Genomic DNA, 17,690 nt, shown 5'->3' with positions numbered 1-17,690 from the left:
ATAAAATGAGAGTAAAGAGATTGTTAATTTTTGTCTGACAAATATCCTGTAGCACACAATTTCAAACTGACAATTACTGACACGTAAACATTAGGACTGCTTGTCCACACACTAAGGATAAGTCAAGTTTACACACTTAAACATAAACAAGGTTTATTTATTTACAACACAACATATCAGATATCTACATAAAAATTTGCCTTGACACAATGAAATTGAAAATTAGAAAAAAGAATGCCACTCTTAATCTTTATCTGATATTTTCTTGAACAAATTGAGTATTGGAATGCATTTGATTGAAAGGTAAATCAGGTATCAAAATTACTAAGCAATGCTGGAGTTATCAAAGGACTTCATCTGTGACATCAAGAACCAATCTTTTTCTCCAAAACAATGTTGTGAATGACTACTTTCTCCCTTACATAGCACTACGTTGTCAAGCAGAAAGGTGACAAGAGAAAGGAAAGTATTACACTAGTTTTTCACAATCCTCAGAGCTGAATTACGAAGTGTATGTCGGAGATATTTAGATCTTAGCGGAGAAAGGGTTGAAGAACCTAAAGAGAAACAACTTTTAACATGTGGGTTACTGAAAATTGAATGAATAGGCTATTGAAAGCTGTTAATGATGGGACTGTCTCATCAAAGAATATTTATAGGCCGGGATTCTGATAAATTTTTTTTGTTTTCATGATTGCATCAGCCTCAGTGCACCATTGAGTACATTCCAGTAGTTTGTATTGGAGGGAGAAATCCTTCACTTGTGTCTGTCACTGGTTTACTTGTATTTCTGTGTATTTTGCTGGTTGATTTTCATCAGGATTGCCCTCTGAAAGGGAAATGACCACAGGATTTAGGGTAAATTAAACACTATTGTGGTGAAAACAATTCCACTAATCAAAATATAAACTTTTTGATCACTGACTGGATAGTTAAGTACTCCAGCAGAGCACATTGTTGTGTGATTAACAGTGCTGTTAGTTTTTCAATTGTCAACCACCATGCCCTTATAAAAGGGGGGGGGGAGAAGAGGAGGGAAGGGGGGTATGCCCCAAGGGCATTTTTCCCTGGAGAATTGTGAAATTTGAAATTGTGACATGATTTTAAGCACTCTGGGAAATAAATTTTGAGCAACTTTTTTAAACCTGACAGTGGTTTTAGAATAATTTCAAAAATACTTTTTTCTGTCCTCAAGAGCACAAGTCACTTAGTGGGCTGGTGCAAACTGGTCTGACATCCCTCGGTTTTCACTGCCTCTGGCTTGACTAGCAACCACAACCCTGAAACTGTAATAAGACCTGTAGCTTTCTATTACTGTTTCAAACAAGATGGATCACTCCCCTCACCTATTTTGTTGTCCTTTGTATGCATTTGGGGTCTTTGTAGCGATTCATTGTAGTTTGATGGGGGAAGCTTTCCTAGGACAACGCTGACCAAGTGTTGGGCGAATACCAAAACGACCTGTAATTTAGACAAACAAGCAATAAGTAAAATGGCATGACCTACGAATGAATTTGCTGGTTCAATTTTCACAAAAAATTATTTATTGCAGCTCTGGTAAGCACTGATATGTGTTGAAAGGCAAAGATCCCCAATTCATAGGATGGGGATTAGCATTTATAACCAGTGTTTGGATTTACATTGTTTTCATTAATTTATTAATTTAATCTTTTACAGAAAAGCATTTTCTTGAGAAATCTTAAATAATGAAGAGGCCTCAGGCAAAATTTTTCTAAATGAAGAATGGCATGAACCATCATAACTCACATTTTATATCTAGTTACAGAATCAAAGATAAAAGTATATCAATTCATTAGCTTGTCCAGCTTTCAAAACACATCAAAGTATAGCAGGATCATGATTATTATTAATCCTTTCAATGATTTTCTTTTGGATTTTGTACTCACGGGGATCTTCAACTCTTTCCTGTCTTCTATGCTCCAAGTGATCATTAATTATAGCTTGGGCCTTCAAAAAATGATAATGATATACAAATAAATAAATAAACATGGCCCTCAATAATGCAACTGTGTATGACATCTATTTATATTCAAACACTTTTGCTGCAAATTTCACATACTGGTAATAACTTTCTTTTAATAACTCCGCAAACATAAGTAAAATCTAAAAGCTTAAGTGATGAGTGAAATATGCATTGGCGGAAAATCACATCAGATCTCTTTATAATCAACAAACACAAGAAAACCATAAAACTGAGAAAGATCAATTTTACATGTCTACCTAACCTGATTTAAACACAAGGTTATACAGAGAATTTGAGACAGTTCTGCAAACTTGAAATGCGGTAAACAGTTTGTATAACTTTCAAGAATTCTTTTGACCCACAAGTATGTAGATATATGACACTATGTAAAGACAGAGAGTGTAAGTGGTACAAATATCATGTGTTTCATTCAGAAGTGTCTCATGAAGATATAACATTCTTACCTTTTGTTGACAGAGAATACGATCTGGATCAGTTGACAACTCTGTATTTGCAATATTATTTTTGATGGCCTATAAAATAAAAATCACAAAATTAGAATACATTTATGATACTTCTGCTTAAGCTCAACTTAAAAATCATAATTAAAAATTGATATATATTCATAAACTTTTTCCTCAGTAGTCTCGCCCACCTACTTCTCCCATGTCATCAAGGCTGATATAGCTTGAGAAGCAAAAGAACTTTCAATCTGCCACGATTTCACACTAACCGTTTGAAAAACTCATTCATCCCCACCATGTGCCAACAAGTAAATAGCAATGTTTCATAAACTGCAGTGCTCGTAGCCAGTAATTTGTACAGAGCACTTTAGTTAATATATAGAGACCCTTTGTAAATAGCAATTGTACTATATTTATATTGTAAAGAATTATACAATTCAGCCTTTGGCTGCAACTCAGTTATTCCCATTAAACTATCTAATAGTATCTATCTAACTTATAGTAATTGCTCAGTTACTGAGCAATTTTTCAATTTATCTTCACTTATTCAAGATTGCAATATATCTTTGGTTGGGGTCTATTAGAGGTACAACAGTGTTTCAGTTAGCTTTTCACAGTAAAATTTGATAACTAACTGTAGTCGAATAATTTTGATTTCCTCTCTGTTGGAGGATTGGCAGTGAGCATAGTCTCCTTTGCAACCATTATTAGGTGTTCTCACACAGTTGTGTTGTGTGACAAGTTGTGTGACAAGTGTGGCATGATGCATTTTATTTTTTCTTGGAAGTATTTACTAGACAATAGAGACAGTAGACCTCATAATACCTGTATGAGTTCAGATAAATAACTAGGTTTTTTTCTGTCTTTTTGCAACATTCTTGTTTTTTTTTTTAAATTTATGCTCCTTTCACTGACAAAAATAAAAACATTAAGTACACAAACTGTCCCACCTCAACCTGCCTGGCCAAAAAAATAACTCTTACATACATGCATGCCTATGTATTTTTAGAGAAGGTTGAGAATGATATCATGAATTATTAAAACTGAGGTATGACTTATCAGACAGAGTGGAGGTTTGATAATTCATGATATCATGTAAAAATCAAATTCAATAATTGTTTTATTAATACATTTTTTAAACAATCTGCACAAGAAGACACCTCTCTCTAACACAGACAAGGGGCTTGGAAACAAGGCAGACTTTGAAGTTGACATGATAAATACAACATCCACCACATATTTGGCAAAATTATCATGTCAACTTCACACGCTACTGTATATCGATTAAATGCTCTTGACCAATCAGATTTTTCATTATAAGTCTAGTGTATAATAATATAAAATATTTTGACCTATAATGATGGTAAAATTCTGTTATTTACCATTGAAGCTGTAGATCTTGCATGAGCTGGAAGCTGTTCTTGGTAGTTGCTATCAGTAAAGTTATATTCATCTTCTACTGGTGCACTCTTGATTCTTTATTAGAAAATTAAAAACAATTTTAACTTATGAGTTAAACTACTATTTAAATTGGCCTTTCTTTTTACTTAAATTTGCCACATCATCCTCTATCATTCTGCATTTGCAGGCCCTACCACAGTATATTTAATATACTGCAATATACCTGCTATATGTAGAATGGGATATTTTGCAATTACAAGTAATTTTATTGTGATTTTAAACCTAATTGTCTTGACAAAAAAAATTTTAAGAAAAATTAAAACAATTTTGGTGAAAAACAAAACAAAAGAAGAACCTGACTTACTTTCTGTTTGTCAACAGGAAGTCTATCTTCTCTATTAACACTTAAATTTACCATAACAGCCTCTATCATTCTACATTTACAGGCTCTACTACAGTAATATTTAATATACTGTAATACTCCTACTAAATGTAGAATGGGATATTTTGCAATTACATGTAATTTTGTTGTGATTTTAAACCTACCTGTCTTGACAAAAAAATTTTAGGAAAAACCAAAACAATTTTGATGAAAAGACAAAAGAAAGAAGAACCTGACTTACTTTCTGTTTGTCAACAGGAAGTATATCTTCTCCATTAACAAAGCTGCGGCATTAGGCTTGCAATGAATTGTTCCCTCTATTACCTCTTTAGGAATGTCAAATTCATGACGTTGAAAAAACTAAAAAAACAAAGAAAAGAAAACAGGGAGATCAATAACAATTTATTTAGTCTCTATAACAACAGTGTTCATTAGCCCATGGAGATTAGAGAATTCTGACTAAATTTCCCCAGCCTGAGCTTATCTTTTATTCAGATGCAGAGAGTGTTTTAAAGCTCAGCCAGAGAGTGGTGTAATAATGATATAACCAATTTTTTCCCATCAGTTACTGATATATTCTAAACTTCCAAAAACTTATGTATCAAATAACCATAATTGCCCCTAGTTCTTAACTTGTGTCCTTACCAAATACCACAAATTTATAAAAAATGACTAGATTTATACCCCTCCTGTTATATGAAAAACCATATTCCTGAGTGAAAGACCCTGTGTTGGGGCATTCTGGCTTACAAGTGATTTTAGTAGGTTTATACTTTATCCTTTGGTTAAATCTGTTCTAAGACAAAATATTTTCTCATACACACTTGTATCTATCATCATCAAGATCTCAGAGTACATCTTGAAATCAGTGAAAGCGAAGAAAACATGTATTTCATGTTAAATGTTTTCTTCTGTAGAACTTTTTCCTATTCATGGGACTAATGAGGTAAACATTATATTGCTGGCTAAATAATTCTCTGATCTCTGAAGACAAATGAACATCCTGCTGTATACATTTTAACTTTAAAACTGATTTACCAGTAAGTTCTCCTTATGAGGTGAACAGTAATACTGCAAAATTTAGCAGATAAACAGGTTAGGAGAACACACAAACAGATCAGCTGGAGCTACAGTGTGTTATCCTGATAAAATACCAAACCCGGTTGCTTTAAAAGGAAATTCATCGCAGTTCAACAGTTTGGAGGTAAAGGATTAAATATTAGAGGGTGGGTCTGGTGCTTTCCATTAAAAACATGCAAAACACCATGTTTTCCCAATTCTAAACCACAAACCCACTAGTTCCGACTTAATTCAAAGAATTCAAAGTGGTTATTCCACATCGTTTTAGTAAGCTTAACTTAATCGAGACTAGTCCCTTTCATACCGGTGATTTTACGAAAGAGAAAATGAACTAGCGAACCAAAGACGCTTACCCTTTGTAGTTGAGACCAATTCCCTTGTCTACAAGGCAGGGATGTGCCATTATCGTAGGAGTGCATCTCAATTTCTTGTGGAAAATACCAAGAGAAAATCTCTGCTACGAGATATCCATTTGAGAAATCTCTGTTAATTTAAAAAAGATAAATGATTCGATATTAGAACGAATCAAATGGACAACAAATGATCAATTTGAAGATCGCCTTAATAAAACTCTATTTTCACGTTAAAAACACTCAGTTTTACCTTCTAGTATTTCTTACGGGATGTGAGAGGTCCAAGCTTTGTATCCATTTCAATATTTCACGGGGTAACCCGCTCATAATTGTGTAAAATCCCCTTAAACTCGCAATATATCTGCTTTAGTCTGTTCTCGGGCGCAAGCAAAGATATTTACGTTTCCAAGGGAATGGAATTACCCATGATTCTTCACGATCCTATGAGGTAACTGATAATATCGCGGGCGCCATCAATGACATCCATTTGATTCATGGAAGGGTCGAGAGGGTAAGGCCTTTGTGTTGAAAAGAAACGATAGTTTGGAAAGCGCTCCCGAAAAAGAGCATCTAATCACAACTGATCGGAACATTATTCTCTGGGTCATTTTTGCGATCTGCATTGAAAAAATCGAACTAGATAAAACTGGTGACGCAATCATTTGTTTATTTCTGGTAACGGAACCGGATGCCCGAAATATAGAGGCTGTCAAGTGAGAATTAAGAAATGATTTTTTGCGTTGTCCTTGTTGCTCCAAAGCTTTCATCCTTATTCGCTTCTCCCAAATACTTTTGGTTCCTAAGATAAGAAATGATCCTCTACTTTGGTAAACAGTGATATCACAAAGTTTTCCGTATGTAACGGCTGCCGATTGATTCGCTTAATGATCTGGAAAAGTTTCGATGTTAGTGTAAATTGGGAATAATACATTTACAAACCTTTCAATTTATTCAATTGGTACACCTTTCATGTAAAAATTATCGCGTGTCGAATAAAAATTTACTTGTAATAAATTGGAAAACGATTTTAATGACACGTGCTTTCATTTTTAAACTCAAGATTAAAACATCAGAAGAATAAAAACAAAATCGAGAGCCACCAGCAATATACCTGTCCCCTGAGCTCTGTTACGATTTTTAAATCAGCGACCGTGACATTTCCATTCTTTGAAGCGGAGTATCAGCTGGAACCAATGAATCGGAACGGAAAACTTGAAATCCTGTCGTTCGGCCACGTGAGGTATTTAGACAATTTCATATTTCTCGAGCGTATTCCTTTATTAAATAACCTTAAAACCACGTCAAGAGAGCTTTTCTCCAGCCTTTTAGCTTTTATTATTTAACGCAGTGCCGGTTAAATTCAAAGACAAAAGATTTAAATGTCTCGGCTTATGAATAATTGTCACATCAAAAAAACACGTGCTTTGCTAAGGCTCACACATGTTTCCTCAGTTTGTTTATTGTTCAGGGCATTGTCTCGCCGTTGCTCAGTTGTTAGCTGTTCATTCAAGCGAGGATACACGAAAAGGCGCTGCAAAGCTACTTTTAACGCAAATAAAAGACTTCTAAAAGACAAGTCGCACAGAGGCTCAATCAAAAGAGAGGGCAAAAGCGGGCTTCTATAAAGCTAACAATATCAGATCTAGGTTTCAAAACAAGATCATTAATCGAGTTATTCATAGGCTCACAGCAACGGCCATGCTCCGAGCAAATATGCTGTTTTCCCGCGAAACATGAAATCCCCTGTATTTCTGGCCAATCACAACTAGGAAAAGAAAGTGAACCACCTGCCAGCCAATAAGAAGGCAGAATTCACAACACCTTAACAGGTGGACTATAGAGAAAATTTGGTCATAAATTTAACATTACTTTTTGCTCAGAAACAGGTCCCTTAGTGATAAAAAAGTCTTTTGTAATATTTCTGTCAAAAAGACTCTTTGTTGGGAGCAAATTAATGCCAAATAGCCATTTTTGTCTTTTGGTTAAGCCATTTCTACGAAGCTTAAGCGGATCTCGTACTCGAAAGCAGATTTCTTGTGAGGCACCAATTTTCAAACCTGTGTCTTTTCCTGGATGATTTGAAAAGACTGTAACATTGTTTACGCAGAGACAGCAGCCACTAAATTGGCCTTAATCTGCGGAAAGTACGCAACACTACGGCAGTGAACTGGCCACAACAGCTGCTACGTAGCTCGCCGGAGAGAAATAATTCGCACAACTTGAGGTTTACCGAACAGATCGCTTCATAAGAAAATGGGTTATGGTGGTGAAATTGGATTTAGCATGGAAATCACTTCATATTCTCCCGTCGCGTCCGTGATAGCAGTTTACTGTCTCATGACTATTGGAATAAATATTTTCGTCTGTTACTACATCTACCGCAAGAGGTGTCTTCGCACTTCATGTACAGCACTGATCGTGGCGAATCTGGCTGCGGTAGACGTTTTGGTCTCGATCAAAGATTTGCCTCTCTTGATCTCCGTGAGCACGACCGGAAGGTGGTATTTCGAGGAACACTGGTGCCGGAGTTATGGTCTCACCAATGTCATATACATTATCGTGGCGATTTCGACATTGGTTACCATTACGACTGAACAATATTTCCGATTGACCGAGTCACAGAAATCCCAGGGAAATTCCTCTCGCTCTCTACCACTCGGTTACATCATTGCACACACAACACTTTCATACTCGCTCTCCTTGTTGTGGAGCAAGTATGTTTTCATCAGTAGAAAGGCCTTTTGCGAGGTCGATTGGCCGCCTTCCGGGTTAGGTTTCACTCTCATTACATCTTGCATCTTCCTCATCCCAGTCTCTCTTTTGATCTACAACTTCTTCGGAAATGACTCCGAAGACGACAAGAACTCGAGCGAAAAGGCGAAGCTAGTCAAGTTGGAGAGCGGAGAAAACGAGGAAAGCGACGAAGATAAGGCTCATAGTCGCCTGCAGCTCGCCATTTGCACTTTCCTGGTCACGTGGTCTCCGTACGTGATTGAGAGTTTTGTCACGTACTCGTCTGCGGTCCCAAACATTGTTGGAGTCGTGTGCGCCTTTATTCCGATTGTAACCACGACTCTAATCCCTCTGTGGTACATTAAGTGGAGACGAAAAGCTGACAAAGTGCAATTATTTTCTTCATACCACATCCAAAATTGTTAGATCTTGCTTAAATGCTTGAGAATGGCACGCAAAGTTTTCTGATTCTTTCGATCTCTATAATTGTTTCCTGGTCGCTATCATAATTTGAAATTTGAAGGAACAAATATTAATTGGAAGTTTGTACAGACTGTAAGGCATCGTCTACACGTCTGATGTTTACTTTATCCTCGGGGAAAAAAAGTTGTTCATTGATGAAATTCCGTCAATATCAGATTAGGAAACCATTTCGCAAAATGTCTATCACTACGGTTGTACATTTGCCTCACTGGCCATCTTGCGACAAGTTTTTCGAATAGTTTTAGCCGTGAGTGGCTTAAGATTGAATTAATTTTGAGAATTAACTTCAGTGAAATTGAAAAAGAGTTAATTTTATCGAAGCATTATTCTTTGAGATAACTAATTAATAACTATTGGCGGATTGGTTTCGAATTTATTTTTCTTGTAAATAACTAAACAAATTTGATTATTTTATTTCGGATATACCATATATATTTTGGGCTAGAAACTTGTCAGGTTCCATATGATTTTATTTTCTCAGATCACAAAATTTATGGCGAATTCTCTTATATTTTCTCTCGAATCTTGTAGCTATTTTCCTCGACCGTAACCCTCATTATTGCTTATGAAATCTTCCGTTAGGATAATTACAACATAACCAAGAGAATAAAATTAATTCTTTTCTCTTAAACAGAATCAATATTTTCTTTCAACTTACAATGGTCAGACAAACGTCACTACCAATTACAAACTCTTTTTTGTTCACAAGCGTTGAACGGAAATACAGCGTCACGTTAATAGAAAAGTGATCTATTAAGTTTGTAAAAGAAAATACATTAAAAAGTAATTAATTATTGGTTGAGTTGGTTGCAAAATTTTATTCTTAACAGATGGTGTAGAGCCGCCCAATAGCCTGATTGGTTAGCGTTATCGAACTGCCAGACTCCCTGCCAGACCTTAACTCTCTCTCATTTTAAAATTTTTTTGAGCTGAAGATCAGCTGTCGGGTAATGAAAATTCTTCTGAATCGACTCTCAGTCTACAACTAGGAAGGAATGCCATGAATTAAAACTGCCCCTTTGATGAAGGTAACATATTGTGACAAAAGCAAAAATGACAATTTTTTGAGTCAGTTTTTGCCCCGTGAGTGGATGAAGTTATCGCCGGTATTTAACTGTTCCAGAAGAGGGGTTCAACTACATTTTGAACATCTTTACTCTACGAATGTTCAGTCAGTCGCCGCCAAAACACCCATTATTTTTCTCAAAACACCCATCATTTTTCTCAGTATTTGGACGGCTCGTTTGACTCTGCCATAGCCATGCGAGCAAATAAATGGTTCTCGGATACGCAAACGGTTTTGATTTTCTGCATCGTGTCAAAAGCGGTTTGGTAACATCTAATAGCGTCACCGCTCATAATAATGGCGAAGAATTAACCCTTCTCTGACTTTTTCGCCCGTGGCTTTCTATGGACAATTTTTTTCTGTAGTTTTTGCTGTGCAAAGTGATTTCAGTATTTACCCAACACATGTTTAGGAGGAAAGTGTTTTTGAAGGAAAACTATTCGTTAAATGAAGTTGATTCCCGTTCACTCGAACTTGAAGGGACATTAAAAAAGGTCACTAAATTACCGGAAATAATGGAATCACGGGAAAGGAGAAAAAATAAACGGAAGCTAAATTAAGAAAAAAGCCGATTCAGGGTTGTGAAAGTTTGAGTTACCAAGGATAGAAATTATATATAATAACATACGACAGAAACCCAGGGAAATTATTTAGCCCGCGAGATTACGAGTAAAGAATTTATCAGAACTCTTGTGACCGAACTGTTACCCAGCTTACCTCGTCTTTCAATCCCAGCGCTCTTTGCAGGCTGTAGTAAATATCCCTTCACTTCCGATTTTCTTTTTCCAAGCGGTGACTTTTTTCGCGGAAAAACATCGCAGTGAATGGCGAACTTTGACGCTATCTTTGACGAGAATCTTCAAGAGGATGAACAAAGTTCGCGTGTTTCTGACGAAAATGTCCAGGTGACACTAGAGCCGGTTGTTATTCGCGGAGTAGGACACATGACAGTGTAAGCTTTGTTTACGGTTAATTTTACGTGCCGTCCAGAGTTCGAAGTTCTGCCATTGAGAAGATGCCTGGCAGTCTCCTAAAAAACTAGTAACATTTGTTATACAAGGAAATCATTACCTTTTCCTTCTGTCCTTTTAGGTTCGGGCTCAATAGCAAGTTTGATGTGGAATTTCAACAAGCCCTTAGTGCCAAGGTGAGGTGGTTGTTTCGGTAGAGTGGCTGGATTGAATCACGCGCACTCAGTCGTTTTATGAGGGTCTTTAATAACAACGTTAATATCCTTTCCGGTGACTATTTCATCTAGTTATGGTTTTTATATCACTGCTGGCTACATAAATTACTGATATACCAAGTTTTACGACTTTTGCTCGTCTAAAAATCTTAAAAATAATTGTAATAATTCGAACAATCGTACGTGTGCTTCCATTGTTGCGTGTGTGTTTCACTTTATCGTCGTTTACCGTTTGTCTGAGTAATTGTGGCGACTGGAGTCGTGATCTTCCTTCATTTAAAGCAGCAACCAAGATGACTGTTTCTTCTGCTTTTCTCGCGCTCTATCAACGTGTACAAAGAACGCCATCGCAGATGAGAATAACGTGCTGAGTGGATATTTCGCTTTGCTGTACTTTGAGTTTTTTCTCATAATTGGGTCAATCAATGAACAACACTCGCAGGAATTTATCTCCTCCATCTGGCTTTTGTAGCTCAAGTCTTGGATGTAATCACCTTGCTATTTATGATTTGACCAAGGATATAAAACCCATTTCTCTCTCGTTTCCTCTCAATTGGGCATGAAAGGTTCATCTGTGCAATTAAATAAAACCTATCAAGGAACATTGTTGTTTGCTATGATAATGTTTACTAAATTTTGCGGTGATTAGTGGTGTTGTTAACTCTTAAGGACAAAGGACTTAACCATAAAGTAGTATATATTCATATATTGTTCAAAACATCTATTTTACCTTGTTGGAAGTGGATCATTGCTTTAGATCAATTTATGATAAATTTTTCAATGTTAGCATATTTAATGCAGTTTAAAGGTTGCCAAGAATCTTTTTAACTCACACATTTTCAGTCATGAAAATATGACAAGTACACAGCAAATGTCTGTTACTTATTAATACAAGTTTATGGTTTTGTGAAATGGTAAATACTTGTTAAATACTTCAGACCTTCGGATTCTGTGCTCTGATGCTCTACCACTGAGCCACAGAGACTCTATGGTAAACGAGTTCATATGACACACGTCCTGCATACCATTAGGATCAATTATGTATATAGCATCATGTTTGTAAATAGAATGAGAGAGATGCTTTGTAAAGAAATAGAGAAAGATGGTTTTTGTCTTGTGATGAGCGTGGTACAAAGAAAAAATTCTGAGTCCCCATGAGGAATTGCACCTCAGACCTATGGTGAATGAGGTCTATTACAAAGTTCATATGACACACATCCTGCATACAGCTGGGATCAGAAATGAGCATTGGAGTCCAGAATCCGAAGGCCTGAGGTTTGATTCCTCACAGGGACTCAGAATTGTTTCTTTGTCTACTGGCACCTTTCAAATGACTCATTCAAGGCTTTAACTTGAAATAAGATTTATTTAATTTATTGCATGATCACAAGTGATCAATCTCAAGTAAGGAGTGGTTAATGTGAGTCCAACTTTCAATCACACTGTGGCAAAATCAACTGAAAAAAAAGAGTCGCACATGAGATGTAGCTGAGTGTGTCAGTGATGTTGTTACAAAATTTTGATGTCCTCTGTGATCTATTACTTAACAGACCCTTATCAACCTACAATCTGTTCCTACCAAATAAGTAATAAGTAACAGCCAATCAATGTGTGTTTCATTCAGCTTCATATTAATGTGAGAAAGAACATTTGATTTGTATGTGATACTGAGAACATTGAACTTCTTTCCCTGGAAGTGGCTGGTCATAGCAGTAGGGGTACTTGAAAAAGAAAAAGAAAAATAAAACCCTGAGGCTTTTACCAACATAATCCAATGTTTGTCTTACATGTCTTACATGCAGGTAGCCCCAGAAGAGTACAAAGCGACTGTCACAAGAGTTAATAGAGTGCTTAGTAAGACAATGCCTGTCAATGTCCGCTGGTTACTCTGTGGATGCATATGCTGCTGCTGTACCTTGGGAATGTCCATGTGGCCTGTGGTTTGTCTCAATAAAAGAGTAAGTGGACCCAGAAGAAGTAAACTTCAGAACATGTAGTTGAAGGTCCTATCTAAAAGATAACCATGTTGCTTAATCTAATCCACACAAACTGCAGTTGGTACAAAATTTTGGTGCCAGAGCTATATTAGGTTTAAGGAAGTTTAACTGTATCTCTAAGGGACAGAGATCTCTTAGATGGTTAGATGTGACGGAAAAGGTTATGTTTAATGAGTTAGTTTCAGCATTCAAATGTATAAATGGCCTAGCTCTAGATTATTTAGGTAAATATTTTGATAAAGGTTCAGCAGTTCACAACAAGAACACAAGGGTATGTAGCAATTTTGTGGTCCCCTAATGTAGATTGTCAATGGGACAAAGGCATTTTACTTTTGGGGTCCAAGGGAATGGAATGGGCTAGCCAACAATATTAAGAACACTAAAGAAATTAATAGTTTCATGAAGATACTTTTTAATAATATGTTTTGTACAAAATAATTTTGAATATATTTTGAATAACTTTGAATATATTTTTAATTTAATTAAATTACTGTAAATAAGCTTTCTTAATTACCAGTGTATGGTAATAGACCCAGTTGAAGGGAGTTTCAATCAAGTATGTATGTAGGTATGAATGTAATAATAATAATGGGTATTAAGAACTTAGCAGCAGCAACAACTTTTCAGCCAGTCAGGATTGGGATGATGCTAATAGCACCAGGATAAGGGATTCAAAAAGTCTGAACCCTCAACTACTGGCTTCTCAGAAATGACTCATTCAAGGCTTAAACATGAAATAAGATTTACCTTATTTATTACATGATCAAAAGTGACCAATCTCAAGTAAGGAGTCTTTTGTGAGTCCAACCATCAATCACACTGTGGCAAAATCAATGAAACAGTTTCCATAAACTTGACCCATAATATGAATATGATAATAATTGCCTCTCAGAACTCAGATTATGACATCTATTCAGGCCATAAAAAAGCCTTTCCCTGACACCCAACAAGAATCCCCTTCAGAATTACCAGCACTTGGAAAGTTGTATTACATGTAGTATACATAATTGACTGATACTCTGTTATTAAGTTAAATATGTATTTGTTGTTACAAGTAATTCCAGTGATTTGAAGTGACTTCTGCTCTTATTGATACTTGATCAATCTTTTCTTTGTTGCAGACAAGACATTCAATAAATAAGGTGTTAGATGCTGAAAATAATCACTTGTATCATAAGGTATGTCTTTCAAGGGAGTTTTGAAGTTTCTGTATTTCAGATCAGGCTTTTTATTTTTGAAAAGTTGTAAAAATCTCCTATGTTTTGCAAACACTTTCCAAGACTGATTAATTTTTATGTAGATGTCTCATGAAAAGCAATGGTTGAATGAAAAATAGATTATGTTAGGTGGTAATGTGGATAGTATTTACATTTATACCAAATGAAGTAGGTGTTTTCCTAATTCTGAGTGAATAAATCCCACTGACAGTCAGAATTTATTTCCTCCACAGCTTGGGCTTCACTGGCGATTAAATAAACAGCGATGCAATTCCAGTAACATGATGGAATATGTGAGTGTTTGCATTGGGCAATTGTTTCTATTTCTTGCTATGAACATGATTTTAAATCTTTGACTAGCATCATCAGTACCAGTGGGTTTATGCAGTTGTTTATTTTTTTGTTGTTGTCCTTCAAGTCTGTCTGGAAAATTCTCCACCAAAAGCTGACCAAACTCTTTGTGTGTGTTGGTTCCTTTTGGTACTTTATTTCTTTCTTATCTTTCTTTGAAGATGAATATGAAAATTTCGTATTTACACCCTAGGTACTGCTGGTCGAGTTCTTACCAAAGGAGCAAATTTTACGACCTGACTGATGACTCCAGAATGTTTCACCTTCCTGTTATAATTCTAGAATTGTATATTTCATAAGATAATTTGTAATCTGTAATATACACTGTTGTAAATTGCAAATTTATGATAAATTTATCAATAATAATTGAAAGTCTTTAGTTTTCTGATGAACTGCTAAGTTAACTCAGGATCCATACAATCCTGTAGTTAACTTATAAGTTTAATTTTAATTCCTGGTTGATCATGCAGTCTCAGTCTAAATGACTTTATTTTTATATGAAAGACAAATTTAAAAAAGTTCTTTATTCATGTATTTACATATATGTCCATAAGTTATAACCAATTCCTATTTTTTATCCAATGATTTATCCTTGAGTTTTGAAGAGAGACAGAGAGGAGTTATTGCAGGATCTTTTGCAGGATCTCTTGTCTGCATGCCTATTCAGCCATGTAGGTCAACCAGGTTAGAGGGGAAGAGCTTTTAAATCTTCAGGTCACACAAAGCAAAGGGGAAGAAATTGACCATATTTCTACTGCCAATAACAGAACAACTTGATCTCATTGATTTACCAATTAAAATGTGACTACCCAAAAAATATTGGGTAGCCCTGGTACAGCTCATTGCCTTGTTTGAAGAGATTTTAGCTATTTTATGTAAATAACTAGTAAAGCCCAGAAAACTGTCTTGAATATGGATTCCTGCTTTTTCCAGTAGAGAGGACAATATCACAGGAGGTAGTACTAGGGTTATCATAGCTTATATCAGTATGTAAGTGATCAATGATCCAACTATTGCTTGTGAGGAATATAAATTAATTTTCAGCCTCTATTAAGAATGAATTTAGAGATATTTTTAAGTGATATTGTTTAAGGTTTTAAGTCATGTGAGGGTTGAGCTGTAATGGCCTTGTAGAAGGAGTTTGTATAATATTAATGTTTATCTTAATGCCAATAGGTTAGAGAATCCAAATTCTTTGCACACAATAGAAGCTTTACGTATTTATTTATGCAATCTGTTGTTTCTATTGCCTTGGAGTTCCAAGTTTGAGGTATTTCCTCTTGAGCAATTTTAAGTTGAGTTTCACTGGTAATTTGGAATTGCAATGGTTTTGCTTTGCCTCACTCTTTGATTGGTTTAAAAAATGTTTGCCACCCTCCCACCAATCTAGGAAGCCATTTGCAACTTGGTCACTTGCAATTTTCTTTCTTTTAGGCGGTTTGCTTGTGTTTGCTTTGACCTCTTATCAGCTCTTGTGATGTTTACCTTTGGTTTTAGTGACTGTTGCGATTACTCTTGTCATAGTTTATTGAACTCAACTGAAAATATGTTCGATTTTATGTTTTGGCTAGATTTTTGTGTTTCTTGCACAGTTGGTCATGGTTGTTCAAGAGCTGGACAGTGTCTTGTAACTGATAGTTCACAATCCAGGAAATTTTTTCCTACCTTTTGAACAACTGACTGTTGTACTGGTTTTGCCATTATTTTCTTTTCCTTCAAACTAAAGTTATTTCACTTCAGGCAATTGTTGTAACAGGCAATTGTTGTAACAATCCTATCTTTGCTCTGTGTTTTTCCCAGTTGATTTGCACATGCTGGCATGTGTATCTTTGGTGCTGGCACCATTAATTTCAAAGGAAGAGTTATGCTAATTTATTTTTTATTGATTAGGTTTTTACATTGGTTGAGTTATAAGTACTATGTTGGTAAGGTGAGGGTTATATGTGCAGTTTATTAGTTACTGGGTAGTAAAGCGTTGTTGTTATATTGGTGTCAATAAAGTGGAGGAAAATTGATGTGTTTATAGTTGTTTTTGTGTTTTTGTGGGTTTTTTTCTTTTTTTCATCTTTGGTATTAATCAGTCACCTCTTTATTAAACTGATCAAACAAGTTAATTGTAAATGAAGTTTTTTTTACCCCGGCTAAGACTTACCGTAATGATTTGATTTAGCGCCTAGGGAGGTTATCAACGTTTGGTTCCTAATTAACGAAACGGGGCGCTTCTTTCTACTTTGCGAAACAGCAGAATGTGCGAAACAAAGCTTTGATGTTTATTTGAAAAGAATCAATTGGACTGGAAAACTGAGTTGTTGTACTAGTATCCTACCTGGCCAGATCGACCCGCTAAACAATCTTCACACAGCTTTTAAGACAATGTTATTCGTTTGAAGGAACTGTGCATATACGTGGCTATAAAAACCGAGAGACTGAGACCACTGTTTTTGAAGTAGGGCTTTAGGTGAAAAATAACAGTCAGGAAGATGAACTACGGTTGATCTCAATTTACATGTACTCTAGCAGTGCCAGCACCGAAACAGAATAGGGGTGTTTATTAGAATAAGAGGTGCTTATTAGAATGAGAGTGCTAACTCAACACGGACGCTTTTTAGAATAGGGGCGCCTATTAACAAAAATAAGATTCGATGAGGGGCGCTTATTGGAGAGGGGGTGCTTTGTGGAAGGAGAGCGCTTAGTCGAATCATTAGGGCAACAAATGTTTCATTCTTCTGGCGAGGTACACCAGTTGTAGACGTTCTCCCTTTTTTTGGCTTTGTTTTCTTTAGTATATCTACACATTAACCCTTTGACTCCTAAGGTCTGTCCCCGGATGTTTGGAGGTTTGATAGCGTCAACCACAAGATAACTCTATCTAGTGGATAGCGCAGTACTCTTGGTTATCACTTATTTGTTGGAGAGCGATTTATTCGTTGGATAGTGTTATTCCGTCTCTATGCAACTTGGTCTTGGGAGTGTTAATTCTCCCCTCTAGCTGT

At 35.9% G+C, this 17,690-nt stretch overlaps 3 protein-coding genes across 3 annotated transcripts; 2 read left to right on the top strand and 1 right to left on the bottom strand.

The window, feature by feature from the left end:
* Positions 1 to 171: 171 nt before the first annotated feature.
* On the bottom strand, positions 172 to 6,050 carry LOC131794778 (spermatogenesis-associated protein 4). Its single transcript, XM_059112326.2, is given in 10 exon segments — positions 172 to 773; positions 776 to 829; positions 1,347 to 1,416; positions 1,418 to 1,461; positions 1,908 to 1,968; positions 2,449 to 2,517; positions 3,831 to 3,924; positions 4,473 to 4,591; positions 5,665 to 5,794; positions 5,915 to 6,050. Coding segments are annotated over 10 exon segments (786 nt in total). The 5' UTR covers positions 5,992 to 6,050; the 3' UTR covers positions 172 to 705.
* A 717-nt stretch (positions 6,051 to 6,767) lies between these two features.
* Positions 6,768 to 9,682, top strand: LOC131794836 (visual pigment-like receptor peropsin). The gene is made up of 2 exons (XM_059112402.2): positions 6,768 to 6,904; positions 7,772 to 9,682. The coding sequence occupies exon 2, from the start codon at positions 7,918 to 7,920 to the stop codon at positions 8,821 to 8,823; it is 906 nt and encodes a 301-aa protein (XP_058968385.1). The 5' UTR covers positions 6,768 to 6,904; positions 7,772 to 7,917; the 3' UTR covers positions 8,824 to 9,682.
* Positions 9,683 to 10,705: 1,023 nt separating this feature from the next.
* Positions 10,706 to 16,712, top strand: LOC131794808 (cysteine-rich hydrophobic domain-containing protein 2-like). Its single transcript, XM_059112366.2, has 6 exons — positions 10,706 to 10,898; positions 11,039 to 11,093; positions 12,935 to 13,090; positions 14,251 to 14,307; positions 14,580 to 14,639; positions 14,891 to 16,712. The coding sequence occupies exons 1-6, from the start codon at positions 10,771 to 10,773 to the stop codon at positions 14,939 to 14,941; spliced, it is 507 nt and encodes a 168-aa protein (XP_058968349.1). The 5' UTR covers positions 10,706 to 10,770; the 3' UTR covers positions 14,942 to 16,712.
* Positions 16,713 to 17,690: the final 978 nt, after the last annotated feature.

This window comes from Pocillopora verrucosa, chromosome 14 (assembly GCF_036669915.1).
Source record: "Pocillopora verrucosa isolate sample1 chromosome 14, ASM3666991v2, whole genome shotgun sequence".
Lineage (NCBI taxonomy): Eukaryota > Metazoa > Cnidaria > Anthozoa > Scleractinia > Pocilloporidae > Pocillopora > Pocillopora verrucosa.
This window is presented reverse-complemented; position numbering and strand designations above follow the sequence as displayed.

Bases quoted from the DNA above. Each gene is read 5' to 3' on its own strand.
- LOC131794836 (XM_059112402.2), top strand. From the start codon at position 7,918: ATGGGTTATGGTGGTGAAATTGGATTTAGCATGGAAATCACTTCATAT.
- LOC131794808 (XM_059112366.2), top strand. From the start codon at position 10,771: ATGGCGAACTTTGACGCTATCTTTGACGAGAATCTTCAAGAGGATGAA. The intron at 13,091-14,250 runs GTAAGTGGACCC...TCTTTGTTGCAG, and splicing joins TGGTTTGTCTCAATAAAAGA to ACAAGACATTCAATAAATAA. The intron at 14,640-14,890 runs GTGAGTGTTTGC...TTTACACCCTAG, and splicing joins CCAGTAACATGATGGAATAT to GTACTGCTGGTCGAGTTCTT.